Consider the following 19138-nt stretch of genomic DNA (forward strand, 5'->3'; position numbering starts at 1 on the left):
CATAATACTGAAAAAGTTTAATGAATACAATTTTTTGGTGTCAGTTATAGATAAATACTTTTGATACAATGTATGACTACATATTTATGCAACCTTGTTTTGTATACATATTTTTAGACGTGACTGTACAATATGATTTAAAATATGTTTTTTTATCGTTTTCAATCGTGATGGCGTCAATGAAGTCGCGATATAATTTCAATTCAATGCTGAAGTGAATACTACTGTTGGCTGTTCTGTTACTGAACCAGACGAGGATCAATATGGGTTAAAAATTTATGTAAAAAAAAACCTTTATTGACATATTCATTTATTTAAAACACTTTCAAAACACTAGTGTACAAACACTGTTTTAACAAAAAAACAATAAAATGATTCAAAAACTCAATCACAAAAAGTTTGCATGACAAATCTATAATCTTCATCACTTGCTGGACTTGGAGACCAACAAATCCATTTCAAATACAAATAAACTTATATGCAAAGCTTCGCGACCTATCCATAGAAAGTGGTGTGTGTGGTCTTCAATATCCAGTCACTGTAAAACGAGACGTTAGTAAATATGGCCAGTTTGATATCGCAATCCCTGGGCTTGACAGCTAGTACTCCAATAACCCTATCATTCGAAAATATAGGCCCAAATTCAGTGACGAAACAATCGTTATGATACGACATGTCAATACAGATCATGCTGTCGTCTATATCAACACCATAACCTTCGTAGCATTTCGACGAGTCTGCTATAGCCAAATCGAATTTATCGAAGTCGTTGGTCAGAAACATCTTCTTATCCATAGTCGTGACTGTCTTCCAAACGCTAGCTTCGATGTATCTCGCTGATTTGTCGTCAAAAATCGCGGGCCGTGTTGAAAATGGATTCTGTTCAACATTTAGTTTAGCTACGGCTATGTCGTACATTGGCGTTATGCCACTGGCGTTGAACTTCTCATGTATCCTCCAGAATAGAATTGGGTACGTGTGCGTGTAGTTCCTCGCAAAGTCGTAGAAGAGGAGAACTCTGTGGGTATACCCTGGTCTTCTGCAGTGTGCTGCGGTAACAAGCCATTTCAAAAGAATGATGGCGCCGAAACAGGTAAAGCTCCAAGAGCCGGAGTTGTTCCTGGTGATGGCTGCGACGTAGGGGAATCTTTCCGAGATCATCATGGACTGGTTTTCATTGAGAGCGATGACTCCCAAGTTCCTGGAGTACTTGTAGACACCGCTGGAGAGGAGCTCGCGCTTTCTCTCTTCCACGGTGATTTCTGTAGCGAACTTCACCATGCAGATGACGGCGACGATAGCCACTAGTATTATTATGGCGAGGATTATGCATGCTGCTTTCATTTTTTGGCAATTTTTTGGAATTACGGACATTCTGTTGTTGACATGGTGAGAGGAACCATTGACAGAAGTGACGGATCACACAGATTAAAAACTAGATCTTGTGTAATGGGGATTTATGGAGGATTGTTTAAGCATAGAGTTACTGACAGAGGCTTGACAGAGCTAAGCATTGGCCTAGAAGTATGGAGAGTAGAGTTTGAAAGAGAACAACGTGATTTGCTGTCATTAAATACAAATGGAAAATAATCACTCATCAATTATCCTCATGAATACATGAATTGACTAAGTATTTTGAATTCGCCGCCCAAATGGATTTTCGTCGTCCAAATGTCTGTCGAAAGGAGTTTAAATAGCTGGCGCTACAGTAGCTAGTATGTGGATTCGAGGTTAAAGATATCATTACATTTTTAGTACCTACCTTATGTCGCTCTCATTTCATGTTTGAACTTTTTTACTTCTCATGCTCTGAAAATGTTACTTTAGTCTCTGAATATCGATCGGGACTAAGCTCCTAAAGCTCCACTACGGATTAAACATTACCCAATAGATCTGTGTTAGACACTTGTCTCACCGCCAGCGAGGAAACGATTGGCTATCGACTATTTTCTCGCTCAAGAAACGAACAAAAGATATAAGATCCTGTGTGAGTAAAAGAGACACATGTATTAATAGTTGATCGCTGGCTGTTCACACTGGCGGCGAGAACTCGCTCTTACATCTTTTGTCGCAGCGACAAGAGCTATTAAACTCGCTGAGCTATAGATACTCGCTCAGCGATGTCAGCTTGGCGGCCGCCCCGCACGAGCGAGTCGAGTGGAGCGAGTAATCGCCCGTCGCACGCAAATACTCGCTTACAGCCGAGCGACAAAACTACACTCGCTTCTCGTTGCTCGCCCACTCGTTTCTAGTTACTCGCTCTACTCGCTTCTCGCTCATCGTCGGCGGTGGGACAAGTGCCATAGTCCTTGATTAGCTTATTGTATCCACTAAAATTTGACTTGTTTGTCCTTCTGGACGCCTCGCAGAGGTCATCGTCCGTCGCGGCTCGTATTTAACTGCTCCGTTAATTAGTCCGCTATCGGATTGCTGTTTTATTGCGGGGGTCCGGCTCCGAAAGTAACAGTATTCTTTGGCCAGTCTCTGTCCAATTTGGATTAGTTTTGGTACGCGTATTTGAAATGGCTGCCGGGCTGCTCATTGAAGTAAAACTCTGGTCGCTTTACTATGCCTTTATAAGTTCGTAAATGACACTCGGTACAATCCTGGTGCAGTCAGCATTCATATTCATCATCATCATCATCCCAGCCTATATACGTCCCACTGCTGGGCACAGGCCTCCTCTCAGAACAAGAGGGCTTGGGCCATAGTTCCCGCGCGGGCCCAGTGCGGATTGGGAACTTCACACGCACCATTGAATTGCTTCGCAGGTTTGTGCAGGTTTCCTCACGATGTTTTCCTTCACCGCATAGCTCGTGGTAAATTTTCAAAATGTAATTCCGCACATGAATTTCGAAAAACTCAGAGGTGCGAGCCGGGGTTTGAACCCACGACCCTCTGCTTGAGAGGCGATAGGTCAAACCACTAGGCCACCACGGCTCCGCATTCATATTATTATTATTTAAATAAGACACTTGCAGGCCTAAGTTGACGAGTGTAAAACACTGCACTTGTATTTTTTAGTTTTTTTAAAGCATTTTGCTATGTAATCTGATCTCCTCTAACCAGAGACTCCTGCCTGCACCCTTTTTATGAAAATCGCTCTAAGGATTTTGGTTCTTGTGTCACAAATCGACTGAAAAATGTGTGACAACAATAATTCACAACAGTGCAGTAAAATCCAAAACTATTTATTGAAGTAGGCGCGGAAAATTACCACACACGTTACACACACACACACACAAACATCACGCCTGTATTCCCAAATGGGGTAGGCAGAGCACACGAAACGTTACCGCTTCGGAGCCACTTTTAGCAATTTTAGATTTTAAATCTACCACTGCCTAGGATTTTCAGGTGTATCATCAATATCTAAGAAAAAACTCTTTATCGTTCCACCAATCAACACAATGCATTGAGTCAACAATTTATACGTTTTTAAGACGATGACAAAGCGAAATGAAAATTAGCAATAACTAAGTAGTAAACAAGACAACTGCAGCAATATTTATGACTAGCCACGGTATAATTTAACGTCCTAACTTAACCATCTAAAACTTCTCATACAAAACTACCAACAGTTCCGAATTATCTACGTCTAGGGTTGAAACTCGAACGCCATTCATTTCAACAAGCGCATAAAATGTTCCTCCCTTAGCATTCAACAATGATTAGAAAGCAACTGGCTAAAAATATACGCAACTTTATTACAATTCATTAAGCTACAAGTTCTATTAAAAGTAATTTTGCCAGTTCTTCTCGTCTGCAAACGTAGATATGCGGTTTAAACCGACTGTATTTCAAAGAAGTAAGGGTGGATTTTTGGAGTTTTAAGTGTGTTCGTAAGTTTGTTGTAGCAGTGCTAGACAGATCCACAGAAATAGTAAATAAGATTAATAGAAATGTCAAGCAAACTAAAAATACACGTAGTGTCGCTAATAAGTTAACCAACTAAAAAAAAAGTTAAAACCTCCCGACTCTATAATTTCAAAGTTAGATACCTACTTATCTCAAAAACGGTGACCGATTTTAATAACATCTGGCTATAAGAACGACCTTCTTCGTAAAAAAATCGCATCGAAACCGGTTCATCCGTTTGAAAGTACGATTCCTCACAGAAAGAGACATTGATATAACCTCGGACGCAAAAAGCGGGTGTTATAAAGCAAGTTTGACGCCAATGTCAGTCTGCCTGTCAGTGACATCGTAGCTCCCTAATGAATATTCCGATTTCGATGTGGTTTTTTTACGTGATAGTACGTTTCCTTGCTGTGATTATGTTTCATTATACTTCGTCTTTTTTAGCATTAGAAAGAAGGTAAGCGATCTTGATGTGTCTTTTTATTGAAAAACACTTTTGAAAAATAAGTCACAGCAAACAGTAACAATTAGCAGGGACATAATGATCATTTACATGATTTTGGTATCATAAGTAATAGTAACTGTTTATTTTAAATGTTTTTCAATAAAAAGACTCGTCAAGATTGTTTACCCTTTTTCTAATGCTAAAAAAAACGAACGATAGTATTGATAATGGTTATTTTTGAGATATTGAATTTTGAAATGATAATGACGAGGGTTCTCCACTGTTCCAAGTTTATTTAAGTATTATTTAACTTAACCCAACCAACTTTGTAAATTCAACATCTCAAAAATGGTTTGTTCGCAGCTTGTGCTGAGCCTGGTCTTACGAAGTGCAAAACTCGAACTTTGTATGTTGCCGTCCCGCTGACGCTTATGTCATTTAACAGGCGAGTGAAAGGGACGGTACGATACGAACTTCGATTTTCGAGTATCATCGTAGCCCCTCTGAGCTCATTACCACTTGCTTATTTTTTTTGGCCAGTCGTTTTTTTCTGTGGCAATAATTTTATAATTTAAAATTTTCATTTTTTTTACAGCAAAGCATCTCTATCATGAGTTCGCATCTTACGCGAAATATTTTTGGTGGGTCATATCTATCCGTATCATTGTAAGTTCTGTGGGTAGAGCAATGACGCGTAGATTTTTATTGTAGCCCGATGATTCCACGTTTTCTCATCTCTATTGTTGGCAGTTTTCTTTATGAGGTCGGAAATGTTAATGTTAGCCATGATGTTAACGGTACGCTGCACCGGGGTTGCGCGACGAATCGATATAAATTCGAGAGAAATTAGCTACATTTTGGGTCATTTAGTGATCACAAAATGTTGCTAACATTATCCCCTAGTTTGACTAAGCAATAGAGACGGACATTTTTACTTAATGGTGGTGGTCCCGCCATTTTCTTGGTGTGCCTCGTCGTTGCCACTCTCTGGCACCCATCCACCTGGGCTGAGACTGTGCGAGCTTGATGAATGTTGATTGAGTTCTCTAATTTTTCGCCGAAAATATTATTAGGGTCCCGTAGTCAACTTCAGTTCACCCTTATAGTTTCGCCATGTCTGTCCGTCTGTCTGTCCGCGGCTGAGCTCAGAGACCGTTAGTACTAGAAAGCTGTAATTTGCCATAAATATATATATCAGTCACGCCGACAAAGTGGTAAAATAAAATAAAAATTTAGGGTAAGTACCTCCCATAGACGTAAAGCAGGAGTGATTTTTTTTCTCGACTAACCCTATAGTGTGGAATATCATTGGATAGGTCTTATAAAAATTCATTCATTCAAATTCATGGGGTTTCCAAGATGATTTTTCTATTCAGTAATCTGTTTGCGAAATATTCAACATGAAAGTACCAATTTTCATTAAAATTGAGCTCTAAAATCTAAACTGTTGGGTGGAAAAATTTGATAAAATTCAGGATGGTAGTAAGTTAAGTATATCAATTTTGGTGTACTGCCTTTTCGGCGAAATATGTTTCGCCAAATTTCACTTAGCAACCAATCTTTCGCCAAAGATTCATTTGGCAAACAATTCGTTGGCATAACTTTACTCCGCATTTTTCTTATTACGCAACAATTTTATATTGCAAAATTTTACTTCATCACACTTTTATGTGGCAAATAATTATGTAGCAAATGATTGGCTTAGGCGAATAACAAATTGTCAAATAACATTTGGCCAATTTTTATATTGCCAGGTTTTACTTTAAAATTTGTGCGAGCGAGCGAAGCGAGCGAGCAAGACGGCTCGGAGCAGAAGCGACTTGGATAGTTTAGGTTCAGAAGGCTAAGGCGGGAGCGAAGCGGAGCGTAGCTCCCGCCTTAGCCTTCGATGTTAGGTTTTTTTTTTATAGCAGCCAGGATAACTGCCACTAGGAAAGTAGGTTGTATATGCCATTCAATATGTTGCTAAGTTAAGGTATGCCAATCAATACGTTTGACCAAACATAAATTTTTCTCCAAATATGCGAGGAAATAAAACGAAAACATTAGATTTATTCAACACAATATGTTTATATAACAATCTACCTACAAGTTTTTGTCCACGGCTCCGTCCGCGCCCTGTACCCTCGAGAACTGTACATTTTTCCGGGATAAAAAGTAGCCTTTGTCACTCTCTGGTCCAGTCCATAAACTATCTCTATGCCAAAAATCCAAGAAAGACGGACAAACACACACACACACACACTTTCGCATTTATAATATTAGTATGGATTTGTCCCATCCTTAGCAAGCTGACTCTTCATCACACCATACCCCGCTGCAATCACTGCGCACGCGCTCCATACAAGCATAACGTATCAATCTCCGTTATGATAATTTAATGGCATATATTGTAAAACGTCGACGGGACCCTCCTTGGGGACAAGAGACATAAATAAAAAAGTTCCTCCCCTCAAACACTTAATAGATGCATTGAAACTTTACTGTTACTATAGGATAAGTATCTAAATTATCTAGGTATGTACTTGTTTTTTTTTATCAAATACCTGATGGTAAGCGATCACCGCCACCCATGAACACCTACGGCATTATTAGGACTGCGGGTGCGCTGGCGGCCTAAAGGGGAGGGGGATAAAGGAGCGGGAAGGGGGGAGGGGAGTAAAATAATAAGAAAAGAAATATAATAAACTAGCTTTTTACCACGCTCGGTGAAACTTTGGAATCCGCAAGCAGCACCAGCATTTCCGTACCGATATATATGTCGGCGGCCGACCGTAGAATCCGCCAGATCATGAAATTCCTGCCTATATCGCGAAATGGCGCCATTTCATGAATTGGCTAAAGGACTTCCGCCATATCGTTCAATACTCACCGTTTGACGATTTGCCTAGTGACGTTTAGGCACATCATGAAATCCCTAGGCATATCACGAATCGTCGTCATTTCATGATTTGGCTAGTTTAGGCAGATCATGGAATTCCTAGGCATATCATGAAACGCCGCCATATCGGTTCTGGTCACAATTCATACTAACCACTCCTCGCTTCGCTCGTCGTACTTAAATTTTTCTTTTTATATCACGATCTGCCCGGTATAAAGCTAGGAATATCGACGAATGCATTGCTCTAATCGATCTGCGGTATTTTTTCTCAGGCACATCATGATATGCCTGGCCAACTTTTAGCCATATCATGAAATGGCGCCATTTCATGATGTGCCTAGGAATGTCGTGATCTGGCGGATTTTACAATCGGCCGCCGACATATACACTTGAGCATCTTCAAAAACAAATCCTATTCCTTTCTCAAAGGGCCCGCAAAGAATCTGTAACTATCATGTTTTACCTGTAGGTGTCCACGAGCGGCGAAGATTGTTTTTGATCAGCTGACTCACCTGCTGCTCCGTTATATATGTAATAAGTTTTTGGTAAAAATTTCATATTTAATACAAGCATTTTTGCTGACTGTACTGTATTGTCACATGAACCAACCTAAACTACATTTGCATAACAAATTTCAAGTCGATGCCATTAACCGTTGAAGAGTTCGTCCTGTGGAGACGATCCTGGCCGGACTAGCAGGATGTCACTACCAGGTTATTGTATTGTCACGCAATTTACGTAAGTATACCAAATTTCAAGTCAATCCAACTTCTGGAAGTTGGTCGAATTTAACTTGCAAGATTTGATTACAGACAGACAGACAACGGGACAGGTGGAATTAAATAAAAGCTTGTAAATTAACCAACAAAAAGTTGGAAAACCCCGGAATTTGTCACTTCAAAGTTCAATACCTCAAAAACCGATTTGGATAAAACATGTCTAAGAACCATCGCTAAAAAACCTGCTTTCTATTAAAAAAACAGCATTCAAATCGGTCCACCCGTTAGGAGCTACAATGCCACAGACAGACAGACACACATAGCGGTCAAACTTATAACACCCCTCTTTTTGTGTCGGGGGTTAAAAAAGAGCCCTTATTATCTCTTGCAGTATATATTTTAATAGTATCTTTCTACGCCTACAATCAAAGCATCTCCATATTCAAATGGCACGTCAGCGAGCACATTAGCATATCTGTAATTCATCATGTCAGCTCCTCCCCAGCGATCAGAGGATGCCGCCTCATTGAGCAGGCTCCGAGGGCTTGCCCGACTGCGGATATGGATGGTTCCATGTTTATATAAAGAAGGAAAGCAATTGATTGCAATGCCCTTGCAGGGTTCACGTTATGCTTAACTGTGTCTATTGTAAGATCTGTACACTACGTGAGAGCAATAAAGATTTTGACTTTGAAAGAAAGCATTTATTGCCACAAAAATAAAAAATACAACAGTTATAAAAGAAAACTTAAACTAAAATAATTTTGTTTAAATTATAATTAAGTATAAATATTTTAACTTTGACTTTAAGCCATTAGGTATAGCAATTAAATCGTAATTTCGTAAAACTTTCCGTGAAAATTGAAAACAGACAGACAGACAGACATGGCGAAACTACTATAAGGGTTTCGTTTTTGCCATTTTGGTACGGAACCCTAAAAAAGATGGATGCAATCTGAAAAGTACCTACACTTTTAATTTAGTTGTTTAATTTCTTCTTTGTTATTTCAAATTATATATATTATCTTTTTTGACGACCAGATGGCCTAGTGGTTAGAGAACCTGACTACGAAGCTTGAGGTCCCGGGTTTGATTCCTTGTCGGGGCAGATATTTGTATGAAAAATACAAATGTTTGTTCGCGGGTCTTGGGTGTTTAATATGTATTTAAGTATGTATCTATATATCTATTTCTATATAATTATATTTATCCGTTGCTTAGTACCCATAACACAAGCTTTGCTAAGCTTACTTTGGGACTAGGTCAATTGGTGTGAATTGTCCCGTGATATGATATTTATTTGATATATCTTGTCAGATTAACGTAATCGTACATTTATCGGGCGCTTTTACTGATTTTTCTTTTCTAGCGATGCATTGTTTTTCAACAATCATCCCCCAAACAAAAACCAACGCTTTTAGCCTCTAAAAGTTAAAGTTAACTCGATTACCACCTTGTTTATAAATCACGTGTAGAGTTTACTCGTCTGCAAACAGCGTTATGGCCTAAAACAATGTGCAGCCGGCAGGCAGTTTTCTCAATTTTCTAATACATCACTTGTCTCGCTAACAGACTGTGGAGCTGGGAGTGTCTCGAGCCATCAATGAACAGAGTATGAATGAATACAGTCACGACAGTACCGTTACTGAGTTTTGAGGCTGTGTCCTCGATGGAGCCCCAGGCTGCGGTAATCAAATGAAAACAGACATTAATACAGATTACAGGAGGGTGTGGGATCGTTCTATTGAAATGCTATCGGCCCTTTTACTGCGAGGAGTTTAAATACTCGTATGTTTAGCGGAAGTGCTAAGTGTTTCTTAAACCGCAATCATCTTCCATCATCTCTATATATTTCGGTATGCGGCCTTTTCGCAGAATTGTTATTCCCAAATGTTTCATTTGCCAAACTGTTTTATTTCCCGACTTTCAATTTTCTCCGAAACCAAACATTTTTCTTATTGTGTTTTCTTACGCTTTTATAGAACACTGTAGGTTAGGTTAGGTGTTTTATGAAGTTCCAAAAAAATGTGGTTTCAGAGAAAATCGTGAGTTGGGAAATTAAACGTTTGGGAATATATTCCACTGCAGGGCCAAAGATTCCTCTCAGAATAAGATGGCTTGATAAAGATATTAATTTGGTAATTTGTACATAATATTGGCCGCTAAATGTATAGACATTGTCATACTTTTTGACTTATGTACAACCTCTACAGTATTTTGGGATTATTAATTTGGGAAAAATATTTCCGGCGAAAAATTATAGAACCCCACTCCGTCAAGAGAGAGCCATTTAGAAGAGAGAAGCATAACTCACATTGAATATTTCTTGATTCAATACGAGGCCACACGGTGATAAGCTCGCTACAAAATCGCGACTTGTTTTTGTGGTGCTTCTAAATCATGTTTATAGCTTGAGCAAAGCCAGTGTGTACAGCGAGAGAAGAGCGAGAGCGACCCACCCCTCGCAGACAATCCGTACAGATATGCACAATAAAACGGCAAATTGATACAAACGTGGCGTGACGGGTGACAACGACATGGGTTTATAAAAGTAACAAACGTTTTTTAAAGCAAGCTTTAATTTATTAAAAAAAAATATTAGGTAGGCACAACAAATTATTTTTTTAACTCATTACATTACACTATTCATACGAGATTTAAAAAAGCTTGTCGTGAGATTTACTTGTGTAGATACGATTATACCTATTTTTTTTCGTAAATCTCGCGCCAAGCTGTTAAAATCCTATAAATTGTGTAATTTAATGAGTTGATTGGTTTGGTGTACCTAATGTTTATTTTCTTTTTTAGAGAATGTAAATAAAAGTGATTTTAATAATGTATTTTACTTTTATTTTTTATTTTCGTTCGTTTAGTTACATATTTTAGTCTATCAATCAAGTCATATGTGTCATATAGTATCATTCAAAACTGAAAGTACGTACTACATGCAAACCTCCTCTTTTTTGAAGTCTTCCAAAAGTATCCAAAAACGCGTGTTGTCCTGTATTTTTTGCTATTTTTGGCCGCCCTATACTCGTCTCTTTCCGGCGGTGTGACGTCACACCGGAAGCCGTCACCCGGAAATGCTGCCATTTGGAATTTCTCCAAAAAGTTTTTGCGCTTTATTTTCAAGTTTTTTTATTGGCGAATTGATACATTTGCGTCAGTCTTAAAATTACTAACGCTATATTAATCCATGTGCAAGTTGCGGCAATTTTGTGTGACACTCTTTGACCTCACGTGCAACAGAACTACGCTTGTGCGACGTATATTTATGTACTGTAGGTAGTTAGGTACATACATCTCATCGTGCTCTGAAAGGAGGCCTATATCCTGCATTGGGACGTATAAGTATAAGATAATTACCTATGTAAAGTTTTAAGAAAATAATAAGTACACTAACGCGTAATTCCTTTTATCACTCAAAAAACTAGCTATAACTAAACCGTCTTGATATTCCAAGCTGGCAAAAACCTTTTAAAACACAAGTCATAGTGCTTAAAAACAATAACTGTCATTATCTTTTGTCTATGCCCTCTTGTCTGTGGCCTGTGGCTTCGCGCCAACATTAGAGCATCAAACCAACTGGAGAGGTCAACTACCTACCTATAGACAACGGTGGTTGTTAAGTAAATTCTGACACATTTCACAACTATGAATTTTCTGAATATTGTCCTATGTGTAAAATTTATTTATTCATGTCACACCGCTTCGGGGTCACCAATTTACATAATATGCTGTGGCATGTTATATTGAGTAGGCTGTATGCAGCAGGGTAAGCAGCGCTAGGGCTGGTGGCGCGCTGCTGCAGCTACCCTGGAATCGATCCATTGCCCGCCAATTAATAATATGAGTACCTACCTTACCTACCAAATTTGAACCTAATCAATTCAATATTTTCTGAGAAAATTGACTGTGTGTGTGTGACAGACGGACAGTAGGCAGACAACGAAATAATCCCATACGGGTTCTATTTTTACTTTTTTAGGTTCGGAAATAAAAGAAGGTAAATTTGTATTTCTTTCTTTCTTTATTATTAGTGGGAGACAAACGAGCAAGGGGATCATCTGTTGAAGAAATGATCACCAACGCCCATGAGTACCTACAGACAAGTTCTCGTTAACACGACTCTATTGTTAACGGCGAAGATGCGTGTCCAGATAATTTTGAACAAATGTTTGCTCAGAAGATTACGAATTTGACTATACCAACAATTCAAGGAGAGTATAGTAGATAATAGTTAGTGTTTAGTTTTGTAACTAAGGGACCCCATACATCCCTGTATTATTATTATTATTTTTGTATTATTTTTTATTTAATTGTATACTGTAGTTTTTAAGTATTTTATTTGTAATTATTTTATGACGAAAAAATGACTTTCTGACAACTTTATTGCGGCGCATTCTTCTTGGCAATGATGGTCTTTCCGAAGCGCTGGTAGTTTAAAAAATGACGTGTAAAAAGTGCCCATAGCGTCCTAAGTACTTACTGAATAAATGATTTGAGTCATTTTCCGTTGCCGGCCTTTTAAGAAAGTATGAGTACTTAAGGCTTCTCCAGTTCGTTAAATCTTCCAAGCGTGCGGCTTTCTGCCAACCGTGACAATTAAAAAGCTGTTAATGGTTAGAATAACAAATGCTCGATGGGGAGGGCGGCTGCGGTTGTTTTCTTGAATAATGTGACGAATGACAATTTGTATGAAGCGACGTTTATTTGTTTTTTAACAGCCCTTTTACTATAGCATAGATTTTTTATTTAATTTAATTTTTGCTTCTAAACTAAACCGTCGCATTCACTTTTAGTTGATTAGCAGTCAATTTCAAATTTTATTGCATGCGATAGCGAATGTTAGGTACATTTACAGTATTGGTGTTATTGATAGTATTGGTGATATTGTAAAACTCTTTATTGTATGTACTTACATAAAACCGAGTACTTACTGCCTTTTCGCAACGTAATGTTTGGCAACCTGTTTCATTTCGCAAACTCTAAAACTGTAAATATCTCAGGATTTATTTCAGGGCCATCGTGTAGAACCCTTTAGGTTAGGTTAGGTTCGTTTTATAAAAATCCTGAAATATTTACAGTTTCAGAATATTAAACAGTTGGACAATGAAAAGTTGCGAAATGAAACAGGTTGCCAAACGTTATTCGCCGAAACATTAGTAAACCACATAAAACACATGATATTAACAAGAAAGGGTAATAAGTGGTACAAAGGCAAACTTATCCCTTAAAGGGATCTCTTCCAGTTAACCTTTGAACGATTGACAGGATGTCAGAACCGTACAATGAAAAGATAAAAGACTACGGGTTTTGATGCGGTGCCTGGTTATAATCTTAGCCATGTTTGATAAAAATCGGATCAGCCAATTTTGAGATATTAAAGTTTACTGTTGTGGGGATATACATACACAGAAATCGGCCAAGCCGTTTCGGAGTAGTTTGGTAACAAACAATTTTATAGTCAAAATACCACGCACAGGACCAATCAATCACGCTAACACACACGAGTAATATTTACCCCGACGTTTCGGTAACATTACAGTGGCCGTGGTCACGAGTAGACTGAGGTGTGGGGTGTCAAGTCTGCCTAGCAGCGCGAGTAATATTACTCGTGTGTGTCAGCGTGACAAGTCCTGTGCGTGGTATTTTGACTATGAGTGAAAATCACGAAAGTTTAAGACATTAAACAATTTTACATTTACATATTAGATTGGGTTGAAATATAGCTAAAACCACCGCGAGGAAACACGCTTTTACGTAAAAAAACCTCTAAAAAATCTGTCCATCGATTTGAGATACGATGCCACATACAGACAGACTTGCAACACCGCTTTTTGCGCCGGGGGTTTAAAACTTATTAAAAAATCTCATCTAATCTAAGTAACTATAAACTCCAAACAAAAGTAGTTAAAATAATGTAGTTAACAAAGTTATATCTTGAGTGCACTGCAGTTATTTTGAACAGTTTAATTGCTGTCTCAATAAATGATATTGATGGCGCAGACCCTCGCAGTTTACGACGACAGCCGTTATGGTCCCCTAAAATAACAAATAGGGCTCTGATTCTGTTGCGCGATTTGGCAAAGCATTTTGCTGATTGCCAAGATACTGTTTCGAAGAATTTCGATCAATTTTTTTCCCATTGGGTACAGAAACAACCATTTTAAAAAACATAATTTTTTGGACAGGTTTTAAAGGTGTACATAAGTATTTAATTTTTTGCAGGTGGTAGGACCTTGTGCAAGGTTAAGGAAGGCTACCACCATCTTGCTCGCTAATCCTGCCGTGAAACAGCAGTGCTAGCACTGTTGTGTTTCGGCGTGGAAAGCTAGTGGAGAGTAAGACAGCTGGTGAAATTACTGGCACTTGAGGCATCCCATCTTAGGCCTCTAGGTTGGCAACGCATCTGCAATCCCCCTGGTGTTGCAGGTGTCTATGGGCGGTGGTGATCTCTTATCATCAGGAGACCCACTTGCTCGTTTGCCATCCAGTTGAATAAAAAAAAACATGTACAGTCACATGAATTAACATCTGCCACAGCGGCCCGTTTAAAAAAATATCTATTACACGTCCTACCGGCCCTAGAATCTTAGGTATCAGATATTTAGGCCGCTTGCAGACGACCGTTGTTTTCACTCGACAACGGACCGTTTTTTGCCGTATATTTTAGAATTGTCTAATACCCAATACTAATATTTGCGTGCTAGAACTGGCTCAGTGTGTGCTAATTAACCCTTAAAGATAGACCATTGTAATCCACATTTAAAGCGAATAAATTAATATAAATATATCAATTAATATGGAACCTTGTATTTAGTGTCAAATGGCAGTACGCTGGGTACAGAAACTAATTCAGACAGCACGATAAATACGAACTCTTCTGGTAAAATACAATGGTAAACCATTATGCACTAACTAAATCTGTACACTCCTATTTTACTATAGACATTTTTACTATAGACAAGGCACACGGACTCGGTTATAGTCCGTTTCTATGATTTATGACGCTATCGAGCATGATAAGGGAGAAAAATCCGCCGTCGTAACTTTTATGTGGGTAGCTGTACCTACTGTTTGTGTATTGGGTACAGTCAGCGGTTATTACGACGTTGAGGGACGGCTCTTACAAATTTTCCGTCGTTGTATTATCTATCATCATCATCATCTGTGTTGTAGGACGTCCACTGTTGGACATAGACATAGGCCGCCCCCATAGACCTCCAGTCGCTTCGGTTGGCAGCGGCCTGCATCCACCGTGAACCCGCGGCTTTGACCAGGTCAGCCGTCCATCTCGTTGGTGGACTGGACCAGTGGCGGACTAACAGGGGGGCGGAAGAGGCGGCCCGCCCCGGGCCTCCGGTCTTGGGGGGCCCCAAATGCCTCCGCGTTCCCCTGATCAAATCCTAAACAAGACTAAAAATGTGCTTAGTACCTACCTACATCATTTTTCTTAAGGGGGGGCCTCATTCAGCTTTGCCACTCCGGGACTCTGACGGGCTTAGTCCACCACTGGAAATATATTCTCGAAATCTTACGCATATCCAAGGTGTTAATTAAATAAATGAAACCTGAGTTATATGCTTCCAGCTTTGCTTTCCATGGTATCAAACGACAGCAACGAAATTGTATGCTAAATTGTATGTCTATGTAAATTGAAATGGCAATAGGCGGGTCAACCCTCAAGGAATACTTAAACAAGTTTCTGCTGTGAATCAACGTAAGAAAATAGAAAACCCTACATATCAAATCACACGTTTGACGACCGGATAGCCGAGTGGTTAGCCGAGGGTTTGATCCCTGGTCAGAGCAGATATTTGTATGAGTACCTAAATGAATGTATGTACGCGCGTCTTGGACGCTGAACATGTATCTTTCTTCTTCTAATGTATAAAATTCTTGTGTCGCAGTGTTTGCAACCCCCTCCGTGGCTTGCCCGATTTTATTGCTTATTTTGTGTATATTCGGTAGGTCTGAGAATAGGACGTACACTATTTTTCATACTTCACGCGGACGGAGTTGCGGGCAACAGCTAGTTTATCTATACAAGTACGTTTATCTGTTGCCTAGTACCCATATTATAACTTTGCTTAGTTTGGGACCAGGTGTCAAGTGTCCCATTTTTTCACTTCTCATGCTCGTAAAGTTGGTATTTATGCTGGATCTAGGCGACATAAAATGACTTTTTATGCTCTAGTGTATAAAGTAAAATCTTCGTCTAAGACCAAGGTAATCACGTGTCAACAGCCACAAACAAAAAAGTTTATATATATTTTTTTAAATAATTTTTGTTTTATGTAAAACTAAAAATCAATTAATAAAACTAAAAATGTAAAATTATATAGCAATGCAGGAAAAATAAAAGGTACCTACTAAGTGAACAATCGTTTCCACTTTTGCTATTTAATTTCCTCGCAGTCGAAATGAAAAGCAGTGTAAAACTCGAGCATTACAACCATTTTCCCCTCAAAGTGTTTATCCACCCTCGCCGTACCGGCTCAGGTGGCTACATGAACGCCTCGGGTAAAATGGCTCATTTTATGCTCTTGTTGTATAATCTACTATTATATCCAAGTTTTAGCGTGAAGGATTAACACTCCCACGTACTCACAAACTCTCACATTCATAATATTAGTAGGATAAAAATAAAACGAAAATCCGACCATTTGTAATACCAGAAACAAACTGTCATGTCATAACTTAGGCCCCTAGTTGGCCGAGCACGCTTACAAATTCCACCTCTATTCCTATTCCGCTAAGGAAACTTGCTGGAGGAATACTTTGTCGGCTGCTACATATAAATGTATATCTTGCGGCATGCGGGAACCACTTCACTTGATTAATCCGACACATTCGCTGCTCTGGCTTAGCGCTTACAAATTGTAAATGTACCTAACATGTTTCACACTGCCACATTTGCCACAACGGTAGATCTATCTTAGATACTTATCCCAGAGCCCAATTTTGGGACCTGGAGACACAACTCTGTTATTGTATGGAAACGGGTATACTCGTATGGTTTTCTATCGTATTTTATGAGAAAAGTTTGTTTTTATCGTGCTCTCTCGATTAGTCTCAGTACCCATCGTACAGCCGTACATTTTTAACTCCCGACGCAAAAAGAGGGGTGTTATAAGTTTGACCGCTATGTGTCTGTATGTCTGTCTGTGTAGCACCGTAGCTCTTAAACGTGTGGACCGATTTCAATGCGGTTTTTTTATTTGAAATCAGGTATTCCAGCAATGGTTCTTAGACATGTTTCATCAAAATCGGTTTTTGAGATATTGAACTTTGAAGTGACAAAGTCGGGGGTTTTTCAACTTTTCGTCGAGTTAGGTTCTTACCTTCTACCTTTCTGTATCCATTTTCATGCAATAAATGAATTATTAGATACCGTAATGTAGCGAAGCAAACTTGCAAGTTCTCGTCTTGTCTAAAGGAGGAATTCCAACTTTTTGCTGGTTAGGTTATCTTCTAAAAACGTCGAACCGGAGAAGTGATTTATTTTGATATTTGACACGTAAATAATAAAGTTCCTAATGTTAAGGCCGCCTTACACATGCTCGTTACTAGCATGTTAATAAGTACGCTGCTAGTATCTGAACTACCAGTAAGTAGGTATGCCACTAAATAAGCCTGCTTCTTGGTATCGTGTCCTATACACAACACTCATGCTACTTAGTAGCTATTATTTTCTCAATAGCAGCATGCTTTTGTGCTAGTAACTAGAATGTGTGTCAGTAACTTTACTTATTCCCCACTAATATTACAAAAGCAAAAGTTTAATGTTAGTTGGTTTGTTACTTCACCACGTTTAAATCACTGAGCCGATTTAGATGAAACTCGGTATACAGATAGTTTGAGTCCCGGGGAAGGACATATATTTATGCTTTATACAGTATAGTTTTTAACTTGCATAATTGCATTAAGAAAATTGCATAGTTCCCGCGGGCTTTATTATTTAGTTTGACACTAAATAACAAAGTTACAAAATGTCACTCATTTGTAATTTAACAATAATTTACTGACACTTCAGATGCCATCGTATTTTTTTTTTTATTTGGTAAGAAACAAACGGTCATACAGATAAATAAAATCACATTACATTATGGGTTATAAACCAGACCTATAGTTTCCTTAACTAACAAAAGATAAACGTGGCTAGATAAATTTAGAACAGATGTAGTTAAAAAGATGAAGTTATCAAATTACGATCATATCGCGATTACTATAACCAGGACAGTCCGATCACCAGGTCACCGCGGAACCCTACCAAAGCAGGCAAATTTCAGTTCATTCAGTATTCCGATAGAGATCTAATTACTTTGGCTACATTTAAAAATAAACACAACTATGAGATAAATCGTGTAAAACAACATTTACCTGCCGTACATACAGACGGAACACCTAGTCCCCCCCTAAATGCGTACTGGGCGGCCGCCCCAGAGGTGGCAGCCAATCGCGACTCGCCTCCAACAGGTGGGCGCGCCGCCATCTTGGAAAATTCACTTTTCCGCGGGCGCCGCCGTATCGATTGAAATTCGCGGGCAGCTCGGTTCAACGAGTTGAAGAATTAACACATTCACTGCCACCGACGCACATATGCGTTTTCGGAACTTCGCCCAGTACCGCTGTCATAAAATCCTTCATACTTTTGAACGCACACGTGCGTCGGTGACACCAATGGAAGTCAGGTGGGAGTAAATGCGTTAAAAGGGGTAAAAAAATGCGATATTCCTAAAGACAAAACTTGGAAAATCAAAATTTCTAATGTACGAAACTCCTAAAGATAACGTTTGACGTTCAGTTGGGCCCAACGTTTAAAATATCTTATGTACAAAACTACTAGTAAATTCAATGAATACACGTTTAAAATGTCTAATGTAGATTACACGTACAAAATGAGTAGTCTACGATAAATAGGTACTCGGAATTATGTTATAAAACCTTTAAAATCAATGTACCTACTTTGAGAGAGTTTTTTTTTTAAATGACAATTTGTTGTGTTTGTACTTAATTGTTTAACAAAGGTTTGTGAAAGAGTAAAAGAACGGATATGACAAAATCACAAGAACTGACTCAGTTCAACTGAGTAACGAATGAAAAGCTTGCAGGGTAGATTTCGTCTCATATTCGTCCTTATACCCGTGCGAAGCCGGGGTGGGCGGTTAGTACGAAAATAAAAGAAAACTTAAAATATAAAAGTTTATTCCTTAAAAAGAACAATAA

The 19138-nt window shown here is 38.8% G+C and overlaps 1 protein-coding gene across 1 annotated transcript; it reads right to left on the bottom strand.

The window, feature by feature from the left end:
- Positions 1–293: 293 nt before the first annotated feature.
- On the bottom strand, positions 294–1388 carry LOC141443556 (trypsin epsilon-like). The gene has a single exon (XM_074108861.1). The coding sequence runs from the start codon at positions 1372–1374 to the stop codon at positions 496–498; it is 879 nt and encodes a 292-aa protein (XP_073964962.1). The 5' UTR covers positions 1375–1388; the 3' UTR covers positions 294–495.
- Between the last annotated feature and the right edge of the window lie 17750 nt (positions 1389–19138).

Source organism: Choristoneura fumiferana, chromosome 27, assembly GCF_025370935.1.
Source record: "Choristoneura fumiferana chromosome 27, NRCan_CFum_1, whole genome shotgun sequence".
Taxonomy (NCBI): Eukaryota; Metazoa; Arthropoda; class Insecta; order Lepidoptera; family Tortricidae; genus Choristoneura; species Choristoneura fumiferana.

Coding starts and splice junctions, on each gene's coding strand:
- LOC141443556 (XM_074108861.1), bottom strand. CDS start 1,374: ATGTCCGTAATTCCAAAAAATTGCCAAAAAATGAAAGCAGCATGCATA.